General features: G+C 38.6%; 1 protein-coding gene across 1 annotated transcript in view; it reads left to right on the top strand.

Annotated features, from left to right (window-relative positions):
• LOC128741879 (uncharacterized) overlaps positions 1-13,515 on the top strand; it is a 99,679-nt gene extending 86,164 nt beyond the window's left edge. The window contains exons 5-14 of the mRNA XM_053837982.1: positions 100-211; positions 295-487; positions 584-792; positions 1,837-1,967; positions 2,047-2,291; positions 11,916-12,142; positions 12,201-12,504; positions 12,569-12,784; positions 12,844-13,160; positions 13,225-13,515. Of these exons, the coding sequence (XP_053693957.1) occupies positions 100-211; positions 295-487; positions 584-792; positions 1,837-1,967; positions 2,047-2,291; positions 11,916-12,142; positions 12,201-12,504; positions 12,569-12,784; positions 12,844-13,160; positions 13,225-13,515 (2,245 nt within the window). The remainder of the gene's footprint in view (positions 1-99; positions 212-294; positions 488-583; positions 793-1,836; positions 1,968-2,046; positions 2,292-11,915; positions 12,143-12,200; positions 12,505-12,568; positions 12,785-12,843; positions 13,161-13,224) is intronic.
• Positions 13,516-14,239: the final 724 nt, after the last annotated feature.

The following is a 14,239-nucleotide window of genomic DNA, read 5'->3' as shown; positions in this document are numbered from 1 at the left end:
ACAAGCCCTTATCATCATCAACATGATATCGAAATCTTAATACCAATTTTATAATATGTAGGTATAATGAATGTTCATTCTATTTTTTCTTTCGAACAGGTATAATAGGGAAGAAGTAGTTAGATCGTTAGGTAAGGAAGTAAACTTAAATCCACCTTTAACGTTAGGACAATTGCCAGATACCCCGGAGGAACTTCTCAAACTGGATCAGGTGAGCAAACCCGGTAGCAAATCCTTCCGAAAGGCACTTAATCTTCTACTTTTACATTCTTTACTTTATTCACCGACCGACAGGTTTTCATAAAATCTGAACTGAAGGTGGGCGTCATCTACGTGAAGGAGGGTCAATATACCGAAGAACAAATTTTAGACAATAATGAAAATTCACCGTTATTTGAGGAATTTTTACAGCTACTAGGTGATAAAGTTAGATTACGTGGTTTTGATAAATACAAAGGCGGCCTTGACACTGTTCACGATTTAACAGGTAGGTAGTAGAGTAGCATCCTGCTGGCTGTTCCTGCCAGGACGTGCGCAACCCGTGGCTAACTTTGATGTTTGTTGATTCCCTTCCTTTTTGCAGGACTTTACTCCGTTTATACAAACTGGCGTTCAATAGAGATTATGTTTCACGTTTCTACGCAACTGCCGTACGAACGGCACGACCCGCAGAAGCTGCAGCGGAAGCGCCACATCGGCAACGACATTGTCTGCGTTGTCTTTCTCGAGGCGGACAATACCGCCTTCAGTCCGGCGTGCATCAAGAGCCATTTTTTACACACGTTTATTCTGGTGAGTCAGTTACGTTCAAATAGTGGAAACCTTTACCTACTGAAGCACTGAAATAATAACACAGAAGATGGTTCGGTAGATAAAGTCTCGCCCCGGTTGCCTGCTTTATTTATTCAATGTCAACGAATAAGGAGTACACTTCTGCAGATTGTTGTATAAGAGCGTTTTGAAGCGTAGATTCGTAGAAACTGTGAATACCAGAGCACAAAACGCAGTTATCAAAAGTCTTCTGAAAATACTCGCCGGAGTGGTAGAGATGTAAATCTCCGCCTTCATTTTTCCCATAAATTATGAAATCACTCGACTGCTCAATTCTTCATCCTCTCGTCGGGATGTACAGTCAAGGGGAACAAATTAAGTACACTTTGTTTTGGTTAGGCTCACAGTGGCAATGGAAACCAGCCATCATAGACATCCCTCGCAGACCAAACGTACGCTTCTGTCGTTCGAATTTCGTCAACAATGAACCGCAGCTTCCAAGCACCATCAACGATAGACTTTTTCGACTCCCCGAGTGTTCATTTGGAGGCCCTCTTGAGGCGGTTTCTTCACCAGCAGCGGAAGCTTCCAGTGGCTGGTTTTTCTACTAGCAATTTTGCTTTTGCTATGCCGCTCGTCCGTGAATTTGTGCACACCATTTTTGTACCGCTGCTGCGCTGCTGCTGTGATTGTGCACAAAACAGATAGTGTCTCGGGAAGATAAAAAAAATCCGATGAGTTAGGACCATCATAAAGAAGGAATGAAGGTTTTCACAACAACTAGACTGTCATTGACACTGGGAAAACGTCCCTGAGCTGGGAGGTGCACACCAGCAAAGATTGGCTAAGTGTCATCGATTATTAATGTATGCTTTTTCCTCTCGAATCAAAAGCACTTTGCGTTCCCTTGGTTATTTTTTTCTGATGGAGGCGAGTGGTAGTCTAAATAATGCTTGGTGAAAAATGAAACAGAATGGGAATTTTTTCAAGTTGGACTTATTCAAATCGAAAATTTTAATCCTTTAACTTTCATAATTGGTATTTGAATTTTTTTTATTCATACAGGTTCGTGTATCAGCTCGAATTAAACGGAAACCGACCCGCTACGAAGTGTCGGTGGTTACGAGGGACGAAGTTGGTGCCTACAAACCGTATCTTTGGGAGCAATCGGTGTTCGAAAAGGGTCCTATGTTTAGGTATTATTTTGTTCTATCTTTCGAGGGATTTAATTTTTGATTTTTAATTTTTTTGCTTCGATTCTCCTCCCCCAACTAGGGAATGGCTGCTGACGAAGATCGTGAACGGCGAGCGGGCGTCCTATTCGGCGCCCAAGTTCGCCCGGATGCAGGAGCGCACCCGTTCGCAGATGCTCGAGGACATCGTGGCCAACCTGGCCAACCACGCCGAAACCGGACAGATCCCCAAACCATACCGAAGGGGTTCGTGGAGACCCATCGGTGAGGATCCTTGCATGTTACGAGTGACAGTTAGTTGCTGTATGCGCGTCTATGTGCCGCATAGTATGTACTTCGCAAACAAACGCTATCTCTGTCTGTCTCCTGTTCAGCACATGCTCAACAACCACACTCAGCACTCAACACGGTCTCGACTGGCCGAGACTCGCCAACCCGGGCACCGGAGCAAATCTTTCTATTTGTGTTGCACTCTTCTACTCCTACACTGTCTCATTTCGTTCATCAACTCACTTCGCTTCGGCACTGCTATCCGTAGAAAGGCTTCTCTTCCGACTATCGGATTCTCTCTCTCTCTGTATTATTTGCTGTTATCTTTTGATATCGTTACTTTATCACAAATGACGGGAAACTAAATTGAATAAAAAATGAAGCACCATCGTCGCAATATAATACCTATTGTGGGAAAAATATAAATTTTATAAATGTTGCTTAATGATGCTATTGTTGGCACGTTTACCGTAAATAATTTCAGCAGTGATTTACTCAAAATTGTTGGCTCTTTTAGCTTCCACATTCTTGCGTAGCCTAGTTTCTACCAATGCTTCAGATTCACTACCATTTCAGCTATCTGCTTCAAACTCTGCTCTGTTTTTTGTGCATAGACTGAACGCTTCCACTAGCCTTTAATGTATTTCATAGCTCAGTTGTGCGCACGGTATATCATATGTCTCTGTAAAACTAGGAAATATGACCATCTTGGTTCAATTGTCTGAACTAGTGTGCCATAATCTATCAAGTGCTGAAACTGAAATACTTTCGTTTTCTTAGCCAACTGCTCTGCTCTTGCTTTGTACCCTGTACTGCCCATGGATGCATAGTTGACGTAAAAGCCAAAATAACCAAAATGTACTTTTTCGGTCCTACGCACTCTTAACTATGTTGTTCACATGCCCAATACTCAAACAACATATGTTTGTTCGAAAATATTCGAGAAATTTAGGAAAATCGAGCTTCTCTGCTATTGGTTTCACGTGATGCTAATGGTTGACGTAATTCCTCGCATAATCAATCAGCATAGCAACCTATTTATTTTTGTAGCTTTACGCCAAGTTATGGGAATAATCGTTCAAAAAACAGTCTGTTTATTCACATAAACTGGCGTTCGCATTTTTTAAACACAATAAATGAGGAATGAATCATAAAACCCCATCAGTCCTGTTTTGATTAATAAACTCTACTAAATGGACAGATTATTCGTTTGAAAAAGTTTATAGCAAAGATTATATGGCTTTAAACGTTTTTCACGATAAAAATGTGTTTTCTCAACAATCATGGTGCTGGTCGTTACGTCGACTATGCATCCATGGGCAGTGTAGCTTTTTCTTGCTGTCTGTTTGCTCGTATGCTTTCCGCACTCTAAATATTTGCTTTCCTCTGCACTCTGAATACAATGAATGACGTTCGTCTATCTTTTGGAGCAATGTTTTTCCGCTCACGTATCTGGGTAGTCGTTGAAGGTATATTCTGGCGGTTTTCAACTGAAGCTACCATGTGCAGCTACGACGAAGGGGGAAGTGAACGAGCAATTGAACTCTATCGAGTGACATGAATAATTCAATCACCGTGACTCAAAACTTAATTTTTTTTCACGATATTTTTGATATATATAAAACTGGAGAATTTATGCTATGCATACTTAAAACCCTTCCTATTTTGTGTCCTACATGTTCGCGTAATCCTGACTCTACTAACAATGACATTTCCTGTAGTTGATGAACAGTGAATGGGGTTTGGTGCAAATCAGACAGTGTTATAGTTATTCAAAGCGTTTATGTTAGGGTCAAAACAAATTTTTAGGAATAAAATTTTTTTCATTTTATAGACTTTAGTTTGTTAACAAACGGCAACTGATGTGATGACGTGTGGTTTTATTACCAGAACGTAAGAGGGCAGCGGACCAAGCTTGACGTCAGCTGTCGAGGATCTTTTAATTGTTATTACGACTCGTTTATGCCAACAGGTACCTCTTACCTGAGTATTTCACTGGGCGTTTCAACATTCAACTGGGATGATAAAAATCTCAATCAAGGCGAGATACGTCCCAGGAAACTTGGTCTTTCGGAGCAAGTCAGCCAAGTCCAGAACGTTTGCTAGGTTTTCCTTACGACAAAAACTGGTCAGTTGGTCTAATAGAAAAAATCATTAGTACGGTCCGTGAACGCTGGAAGAGTGCTTCTCAAAATGATATTGTCCTCGTGTGCGGCGATTAAAATTAGTTTCGCTTTGTATGGTGCAAAGACAAGAATGACATTGGTCCTAACGGCTTCTACGAGTACAGCCCTAATCGTTGTCATAGACTTCTTGAAGATAAATCAAGTAAACCTATAGCTGAATAACCTTGGTGTCCAAGGACTCCCTGGTACCTGTAGACCATCAACATCATCATTCCCGCACATTGCCCATGGCGAATTCCCGGATTGTATGCACATCTTCGTAGCCTTATTTTCAATCGCAAAAGTAGGGGATTGTCCCCTGTTGTGAAACGGCTCCGGTTGCGAAACACCCATCATTTTTGACGTGTTTATTAAACTAGCACTACCAAATTACTACCAACGTCTCGTCTCATTGTACTCTACTTTTTGAGAAAACAACAATCATAATACAGCTTATAAAATATTTTGTAGGAAACGTGTTCGAAAAACATGCCGAAAAAGTTTTTTAGAATGCTTTGGGATTGATTTTTTTGTGTACCAAAGAGAATCGAAAAAAGCAGTAATATAGTTTTGAACCTCTATTTCATCACACAGACAAATTTTAAGTGAAATAATTTATTTAAAAAATATTATACAATTTTTTACAAACTCGTCGTTCGCTCCGGTTGTAAAACAGTGAAGTTTCACATTCAATTTCTCAAAGTTTTGCACGTATTGATCAATCCCCCTTGCAATGCCACTTCTCTATTTCTCTCAGATTTTCGAAAAAAAATTCGTTTTTCACTGCATGTGACTACAAGGGGGATTGATCAATTCGTCAAAAATTTTGGGAAATTAAATGTGGGGTTGGAATGAACAATTAAACCAAATTTGATTGAAATCGGAGGTGGTCGATTACAACGGGTAAGATCGCTTAGGAAATGACTCCTATGGTAACTAAAAATTTTTTTGGGGGGAACCAACCAACGGTTGAAAGCCCCATCAAACAGTAAATAAATAAATAACTTAAAATTTGAATTTTTCAAAAAACCCAAGATAGAATATACTAACATCCTGTAAAGAAAAATCGGAGGTACATGTTTAATAAGTGCCTTCGGACATAGCGTGTGTCATGGTTAACATTCTACCAAACTGGAAGAACGCAGAATGCGTTTCTTTGCCCCTTGTTTATACGTGTGGCGTTCCGTAAGGAAGCAATTTGAGACCACCTAGCTTCTCCAAAGGTTTTAATAGAACACAGCACGGCAATACTGCTCTCAACAGAGTGGACCCTGGAATGTATATTAGTTTTTCTTGGTATTATTAAGACACAGGCGTGCCCAAACGTAAATAGAAGGTGAGGCTGACTTTTCTAAAGCATATTTTAGCCTATTTTAGCATGTTTAACCATTAAATATTTTCGACCGAATATGACATTCGGCCATTTGTAATTCGGTTGCTTGCAATTCGGTCATTATATCTATTTTGCTATTAATTATTTCGGCCATTCCTAGGTATTTTGCAAACTGTGCGTTGCAGAAAAAAAGTCACTGAATACAACTAGAATGATTTTGCTAGAAATTGAGACTGACCAATTAAATTTATTTATTTGGTTCAAACAAATAGTCTTCAAAAATTGCAAAACTTCGATGGCGCGCTTGTTATATCCACCTATCATCGTACTATATGCACAATAAAATTTAATACGCATATGCTGCAAGACTCAGAAACTGCTGAAAATTTATTATTTATTCTATCGGACTTATTATGGTCGCTATAAACAAAATCGAGCAGGATGGTCCGACAATAGAACTTTTACATTTCTGCTCACGGGTATTTACTTTCGTTTTTTACCAGAGCATGCTTTATACTTAATAGCTTTGTAGAACAAAGCAAAAAGCTTCATTAAGTTATAGCGCTGACGGTCAAGCTGCAAAGCACAATCGGTTTTATTACTGATTTGCAGAGCGTGGTAAACCGACTCGAGCTATTAATCTGCTTCTTAACCTTCTGAGGAGCGGGCCACTTGGTCGCAAGGCAGTTTTAAAGCGGTCATCAGAGAGTTCTAGTAGAGCTTATAGTTTTATATGCGGTTTTATGAAATTGTTCATGAAAACAACTAGACTCAAGCAACAATGTAAGTTTTATTGTACTCTTCATGACTAATTTTGGTCTTAAATGCCATCATAAGAGCGTAAAAAAAACCCAAAATGTTACTTGGGGAGGAACGTAGTAAAACCTAATTCGCTGATTGGATATACACGGTACATTTAAAATCGAACTAACTTATAATTTTATTGTAATAACATTTCCGTGTCCGAATTTTTTCGAGCTCAGTCCTTAAGGTGTAAATCTCGGAACGATAGAGTGAAACCTCCGATAAAGTTGATTTACGTATCGATGATTAGACAGAGCAGATTCAGTGGCAATCACCCGAAACTATTCTTTTGTGAAACCTTTGAATCGACCAAACCCAAAGTCCAACAGGTCCTTGCCAATCGAACCTATATCACTGACTAACGGGTGGCAACTAAAATTTTGGAATTTTTTCGCGGCCCTTATACTCAACAATAAAAGAGCTCAGAGAGAAATGAGAGTATGTATGTATTAGCTCTCTTTCTCCTCTTTATGTTAATATTTTTGGTTTTGTTTATGCTTGCCCAGTTTTGCTAAAAATGGCGTCGAAACAAAAAGCATTCCGGGAGCGCGTTGTACCCTTCAACGAACTGCAACGGAAATCTCGGCAAAAAGTATGTGGTACAACATTTAGAAAGCAAATATGTTGCGGCTTCGACTGTTTACCATATCCTAAGATGCCCAACAACTATTCGCAAGCAAGGTAGTGGAAGACCAGCCAAACTTATGGACGCAGAAGGACATCGTTCTCTTTCTCATTTCTTCAACAACAAGTCGTCTGGTTTGACTATCAATTAAGGTGTTGCAGACGAATGTTTGGAGATTCCGTTTGATCCCGTTTCTACAAAAACATCATGCAGATGGACAATACGTGTTTTGGTCGGATAGAGCATCATCGCATTGCGCCAAAAAAACACAAACCACGACCCGAAAAATCTGTCTCAGTGCGCCCAATCGAAGATTGCTTCAGGATTTTGAGTTCCTTGATGTACAAAAATAACTGGAGAGCCACGAATTCCAAACAGTTGATTGGTAGAATCAAGAGATGCATTCGTAAGGTTGACATGAAGGCCGTACAACGCTCCTGTTTCGACGCCAAACGAAAGCTTCGCCGAACAGCCGATTACGAATTGTTTTCAAATGTACACTAAGTTTCTTTCAACAATGGATAATGTATCTTCAATTTTGGTAAATCAGATCTTCTTCAAGTATCTTTGTCTTTTTTTGACAGCTTGAGAAAAAAAATTCCAAAATTTTAGTTGCCACCCGTTATATGTTCACTCAAACCTGCGCGGCAGGAATGTCAATAACAGAACAGATAAAGGCCGTAAATCGACAGTAAATCAGGGATTAATTACCGGGATATTTTAGTTTTTGAAAATTATTGTGACTACACATGCTGGAGAAGTTCTTCTACACTTCAAGTTGAGCTGACGATTGCACTAGTGCATTGATTGCTATTTATAGGAGGAATGGCCTCGTCATAACCGTTGGTTAAATAACTGAGTTCTCTTAGACCCCGTTTAGAATTCTTTCAGATTTCTTTTGGAGTTCCGTTAGGCATCTTCCAGACTTATTCTAGACTTTTTTAGATGTCTTTTAAACTCCTTTCAAAGTTTTTTTTTATAGGATTATAGTCACATTAACAGCTTAAGTCATTCGTGACTTCTGCGGGGTTGGGATTTGAACCTGGGTCCTCGGCGTGAGAGGCGTGAATGCTAACCATTACACCGGGACTGAACCCTCCTTTCAAACTTCTTCTGGACTATTTTTAGGTTTCTTTTAGGCTTCTTTTTGACTGCTATTAGACTTTTTTAGATTATTTTAAAACCTCTTTTAGACTTCTTAATAGAAGTCTTAGTTTAGACTTGTCTAAAACTTTAGTTAGAATTCTTGAGACTTCGTTTGGAGTTCCTTAAGACTCGTTTTGTATATCATTTATACTTCTTTCGGACTTCTTTAAGAATTCTGCTAGATTTATTTTCAACTTATTTTAGACTTTTTCTTAAACGTCTTTTAGACTTTTTTTAGGTGTCTTAGATTTCTTTCATGATTTTTTCAAACTTTTTTTTTGAATTTCTTTTAGACTTCATTTTAGTTTCGTTACTCTTTTAGATTCCCACCGGACATATTTAAGATTATTTTTAGAGTTCTTTTATAATTATATTTTTTCAGACTTCATATAGACTTCTGTTAAACCTCGTTCAGAATTGTTTTTGGGCTTTATTTAGAACTCTTTTTGCTCTTTTTAGATTCTTTCCAGATTTCCTTATAGCTAGTTCTTTTTTAGAGATATTTAAACTCTTCGAATTCTTTCGGACTTTTTTTAGGGTTCCTTATTAGGGTTTGAATATCTTTTATATTGCTGATTGCAAGAAAAATTATACCATCCAAAGTGCGAAATTGCTCATAAAAATACGATCCTGCATTAAATCGTTTCGGTATCTTCGGCGCACTTTTTCGTTGCATTCCAAGCAATAAGTGCGCCGAAGGGACCGAAACGCTTTAAGCCAAAATAGCACTTTATGAGCGATTGCGCACTTATTGATTGGACAATCTTCCTTGTAACCAGCAATACTTCTTTTAGACTTTTCTTAGAATTCTTATTTAAAAATCTGTTAGATTCCTACCGGACGTTTTAAGACAATCTTTGAGTTCTTTTATATTTCTTTCATATTTTTTCAGACTTCTTTTAGACTTCTTTAGACTTGTTTTAGACTTAATTCAAAACTATTTTAAATTCCTGCCAAACTTCTTTGAGATTATTTTTAAAGTTCTTTTGAAATTCTTTTAGATTTTTGTAGACGTCTTTAAGACTTTGTAAAGCTACTTTTAGATGTCATTAAGACTTCTTTTGAACCGCTTTAGGATTACTTTCGGACTTCATTCAGATTTCTGTTAAACTTCTTTTAGATTTCTTTTAAACTTCTTTTAGACTTCATTTAGAACTCTTCGCATTATTCTAGATTTCTACCAGACTTCTTTATGGCTAGTTTTGGCTAGATCTTTTAAACCTCACCTAGAATTATTTCAGACTTTTTTGAGATCCTTAAGACTTATTCTGGATATCTTTTATACACTGCTTTCAGACTTTTATCAGACCTAGAATAAGAATTTAATTTAAACATGCTTTGGACTTTTTTAAACTTTTAGACTTCTTTTAAACTTATTTTGGACATCTTTAGGCTTCTTTCGGTTTCTTGACATATTTTGGACTTCTTTAGACTTCGTTTATACTACTTTTAGATTTCTTTTAGGCTTCTTTTATGCTTTTTTTAGGCTTCTTGTAGACTACAATTTAATTCCTTTGAAACTTCTCTTAAATTTTTTAAACTTTGATTAGCTTTCTTTTAGGTTTTTTAGACTATTTTTAGATTTCATTTAGGCTTCTTTTATACTTTTTAGATTACTTTTAGACTTCTTTTGGGCTTCGTTTAGAACTCTTTTCATCTTTTTGATTTCTTCCAGACTTTATTATGACTAGTTTTAGTAATTTTTAAGCCTCTTTTAGATTTCTTTCAGACTTCTTTTATACTTATTTGAAATATTTTTTAAACTTCTCTTAAAATTCTTTTAGATTTCATTTAAAACTTTTTTCCACCGTATGCTTTGAGGATTATTTTTAGAAGTTCGTTTAGAATTCTTTCAGATTTTTATTATATTTTCTTTAGACTTCTGTTAGACTACCTTTAAATTAACTAGCCGGTTTTCCATACAAAAAATGCCCTCGAACCTTGCATTTATGCAATTATGCAATAATTCAAACAAAGTACTTGACCTGGGGAGCATTTAGGCAAATTTTCAGACCATTAGACGCCATCTTGAATCAGTAATGGCGGCTAGAGTGAATTTCAGTTTTCGCAGTTTACTCCGAAACCAATTATCATAAAAATCAGAAAAAAAAAATCACAGATGTTATGCTCAATGCAGGACACATTTCCATTGTTTTTTGGAAATTTTCCGATGCGAATATCACAGTAAAAAAAATCGAAAATATTTTCAAAAGCATCTTGTGGAAATAAAATTTCAAATACAAACACAATTCTTATTTCAAAAGCACTACCAGCCATCATAAATTATCATTAGTGTAAGCAGTATGTTGGTTTAGTAACCTATTGATGTATTCCTGAACTACATTTAAGAGCAATTTTAATCTTGAACTTTTCAAAGAAAAATTGACCGCCATCCACATTTTCTTAAAATCTAAAAAAACCATATTATTTATACATTTGATTGAACAATTTTTTGATAGAAAAAAAGCGGCGCCATCTTTGGAACACTGAAAAAAAAAGCTCTTGAAAACTTTTTCGATTTTTTTACTGTGATATTCGCAAAAAACAGTGGGAATGTGTCCTGCAGTGACCATAACATTTGTGATTTTTTTCAGATTTTTATGGTTTCGGAGTTAATTGCGAAAAATGAAATTCACTCTAGCCGCCATTACTGATTCAAGATGGCGTCTAATCATTTGAAAATTTGCCAAAATGCTCCCCAGGTCAAGTACTTTGTTTGAATCATTGCCTAATTTAATTAGGTTCGGGGGCATTTTTTGTATGGAAAACCGGCTAGTCCCTTTCTTTAGACTTCTTTTAGACATGTTTTTGACTTCCTTGAGACCTCATTCAGAACTCTTTTTGCCTTGTTTTAGATTCCTTCCTTACTTCCCTACGGCTAGTTTTAGAGATCTTTTAGACCTCATTTAGAATTGTTTCAGAATTTTTTTGGGCCCCTTAGACATTAACTGTAGCTTTTATACTACCGCTACACCCATAACAGTCCCATTATCTATGAAGTTTCCTATATAAATGGGACAGACATGCCAGTAGCAGCAGTATACTTCTTTGAGACTTTATCAGACTGTTCTAGTTTTAATTTAAACTTGTCTTTTCAAACGTCTTTTAGACTTCTTTTATACTTTTTTAGACTTCTGTTAGACTTTTTTTAGACTGTTTGTAGATATCTTGAAAACTTCTTTAAAACTGTTTTTAGATTTTTTAGACGGCTATTAGATTGCTTCTATATTTTTTAGATTACTTTAAGCATTTTCAGACATTTTTAGGCTTCTTGAAGACTAGTAAAGTAATTTTAAAGTTTTAAAGTGTTTTTTTAGACTTTACAGTCTTCTGTTGTAGTCTAACCCTGGTTTAGAGGCATATGTACTACTTTATTATTGGGCGCCCTCAAATTTAATCAAATGTTATTTATTAGAAAGAAGGTTGTGGGGGTTAATCTAATAACCGAACTTCGTACTGGACCATCGCGTTACGGCGGATCAAAGTTTAATACCATTCTCCCCAACCCACATCCACCGTCGATGTATTCCGCCGTTCGTCGTTAACGAAAGCGAATCGAAACCCTCCAATCTAACACCGCGCTCTGATTTGTTTTGCACCTTTCGCAGGACACATGAGGCCTTCTTCACCGCTACTAGATTCGGTTAGAGATCAGTTCGAGGACTACGATCAATTAGCGAAGGATTTTACACGCGTATTTTTAAACTCAGAACCGTCGTGTCTTCAGAACGCACAGCTATTCGATGTGGTGTTCCTGGTCGGGCAGCAGTCGAAACAGCGGGCCCGTTTCATCGGCGTCCGCGCCATCCTCGGCGTGCGGAGTCGCGTTTTTCAGGTATTTTTCCATAGTTTTCAGTGACTGAAATTTACGAATTTTATATCCCTTGGCACAGGAAATGCTGTATGGCATCCAAACCGGGTTCGGATCACCCCAAGTTCCGGTCGCCGAGCTGCTGGCACGGCCAGCGCCAACACTTTTGTCGCCGCAAAACCAGCGACCGAAGAGCAGTAACTTTCTCCAGGTGCCAGACATCGAATCGCCCCGACCGAAAAGTGTTCCCTCGTCGCCGATGGTGAAGCGCGCCTTCTCACGTCTCGGCACAATCACGGCCGGCTGGGGACGATCGATTCGGAAACAGCAGTCCCAGCTTAATGCCGACGACAAGAAGAAGTGGGCTTCCTCGCAGGACTGTTCAGGTTAGGTTTTCACTGTTAGCATAGTCTGGCGGGTTCGATGTTATTGGTTTGATTTGTTTTACAGATAAGGATGGCAAAGAGAGTAGTTCCAAAAATAAGGCCAATGCCAACCAGTTGGCCGTTCCAAGACTGTCCGTGTGTGCCGACGCGCAGAAGGTGGATCGAGCGAAGCTAGCACAGACTGAGTTCACCATCATTGAGTTCGATCCCGAGACGTTCCGAGTGCTGCTGGATTACTTACATACCGGCAGCTGTCCACTGACGTGCATATCAATCCCTGGTAATTTGCTAGTTGTATACGTAATCGGATTGTAATTAAAACATGATTGTGATTGACAGGTCTCATCTGTGCCGCGGAACACTACGATCTCCCCGAGCTGTTACAGGCTTGTTTCCATCACGCAAAACAGTTCCTACGGATAGACGTCGTCTGTCCGATGTTGACCTCGCTGGAGAACTACTACTGGCGGTACACGTCCGCTTCCGAGCTGGTGAACATGATTCTGGCGTTCGTCGAAACCCGTGCGTACGCCTTGTTTCAGACGTCGGATTTCCTCACGCTCAGCGAAAGTATGGTGCAGATGATCATGTGCCGCAATCTGGAGATTCCTGAAGTGCGCAAATTTGAAGCGATGCTAGCGTGGGCAAAGCAAAAGGTGCAAATCAATTTTATTTTGTTAAAATTATGACACTATATCTTTTCTTTTAATTTTTGAGCAGGTGAAATCGAAAGCATCGGCCAAAACGGACGCCAAAGTGGAGTTCCGCTGCATTATGGAGCGATTGGCACGTGATCTGAAGTTACACCGGATTTCCCCGCAAGAACTGATCAAAATCGTCCTTCCGTCGAAGGCAATTAAGAATGAGCGCATCCTGGAAACGTTAATGTATCAGGCCAACAGTGGCATGTACCGGATCCAGGACAGCTACCTGGAGGCATGTCAGCAGCGCCTTCAGAAGCAGGACAGCCGGTACAGTGAGTGGGGCGAGAGCTTCGACTGTGGCTTATAGGATGAAGATCAGCTGTAGTGGAACAGCTGATCCTCCCTGTGCTCCTCGTTCTCCTGCAATACAACCAGTTCCGCCGCATGAATCGATATCCGATGCACAACGCTCCACCCGATTCCATCGCCAGGATGTGCCGACACCTTCGAGAATCCTCCTAACAGATGAACTTTATTGTTATGTGTTCTAGAGATTCTATAGTAAGCTGTTGGATTTTTTCGTTGATTATTAGACGCTGATCTCGCGGAAAGAATTGATTGATTTTGATAGCAGAATTGTTGTCGTATTTCGTGTAATGTTTTTTGAACAGTTTGAAGCTAGCAGCAAAGTGTTAGATCGTTTCCTTTAGACTTTGTTGTGAGTTTAGGTCGAATCTTTATACAAGAGAACTTTTATGTCCCGTTGAACTTTTTTGTTCGTATAAGAGCAACAAAACAAAACTTCTACATGGCTGTTGACTATATATAGTAATGAACTGTTTATAAGTAAAAAAAGTTTATATATACTCTGGACGACAGACATAGACAGAACAAAAAAAAAAACACTTAATCAAATGCATCTGAGAAAATTGTGCAAACTCTGTCTTTTGGCAGAAGTAGATAATGTACTTAATGATACTGCTTTGCTAGTGACAAATTGGTTTTATTCTGATGCATATCGAAGGTTACACATATCGAGGCGTGGTCCTCCGTTCAAAATGTCCTGCGCCAGAAGGGGCAACCCTTCCATA

Source organism: Sabethes cyaneus, chromosome 3, assembly GCF_943734655.1.
Source record: "Sabethes cyaneus chromosome 3, idSabCyanKW18_F2, whole genome shotgun sequence".
Lineage (NCBI taxonomy): Eukaryota > Metazoa > Arthropoda > Insecta > Diptera > Culicidae > Sabethes > Sabethes cyaneus.
Note: the sequence above shows the minus strand (reverse complement) of the source record. Positions and strands in the feature narration are given on the sequence as shown.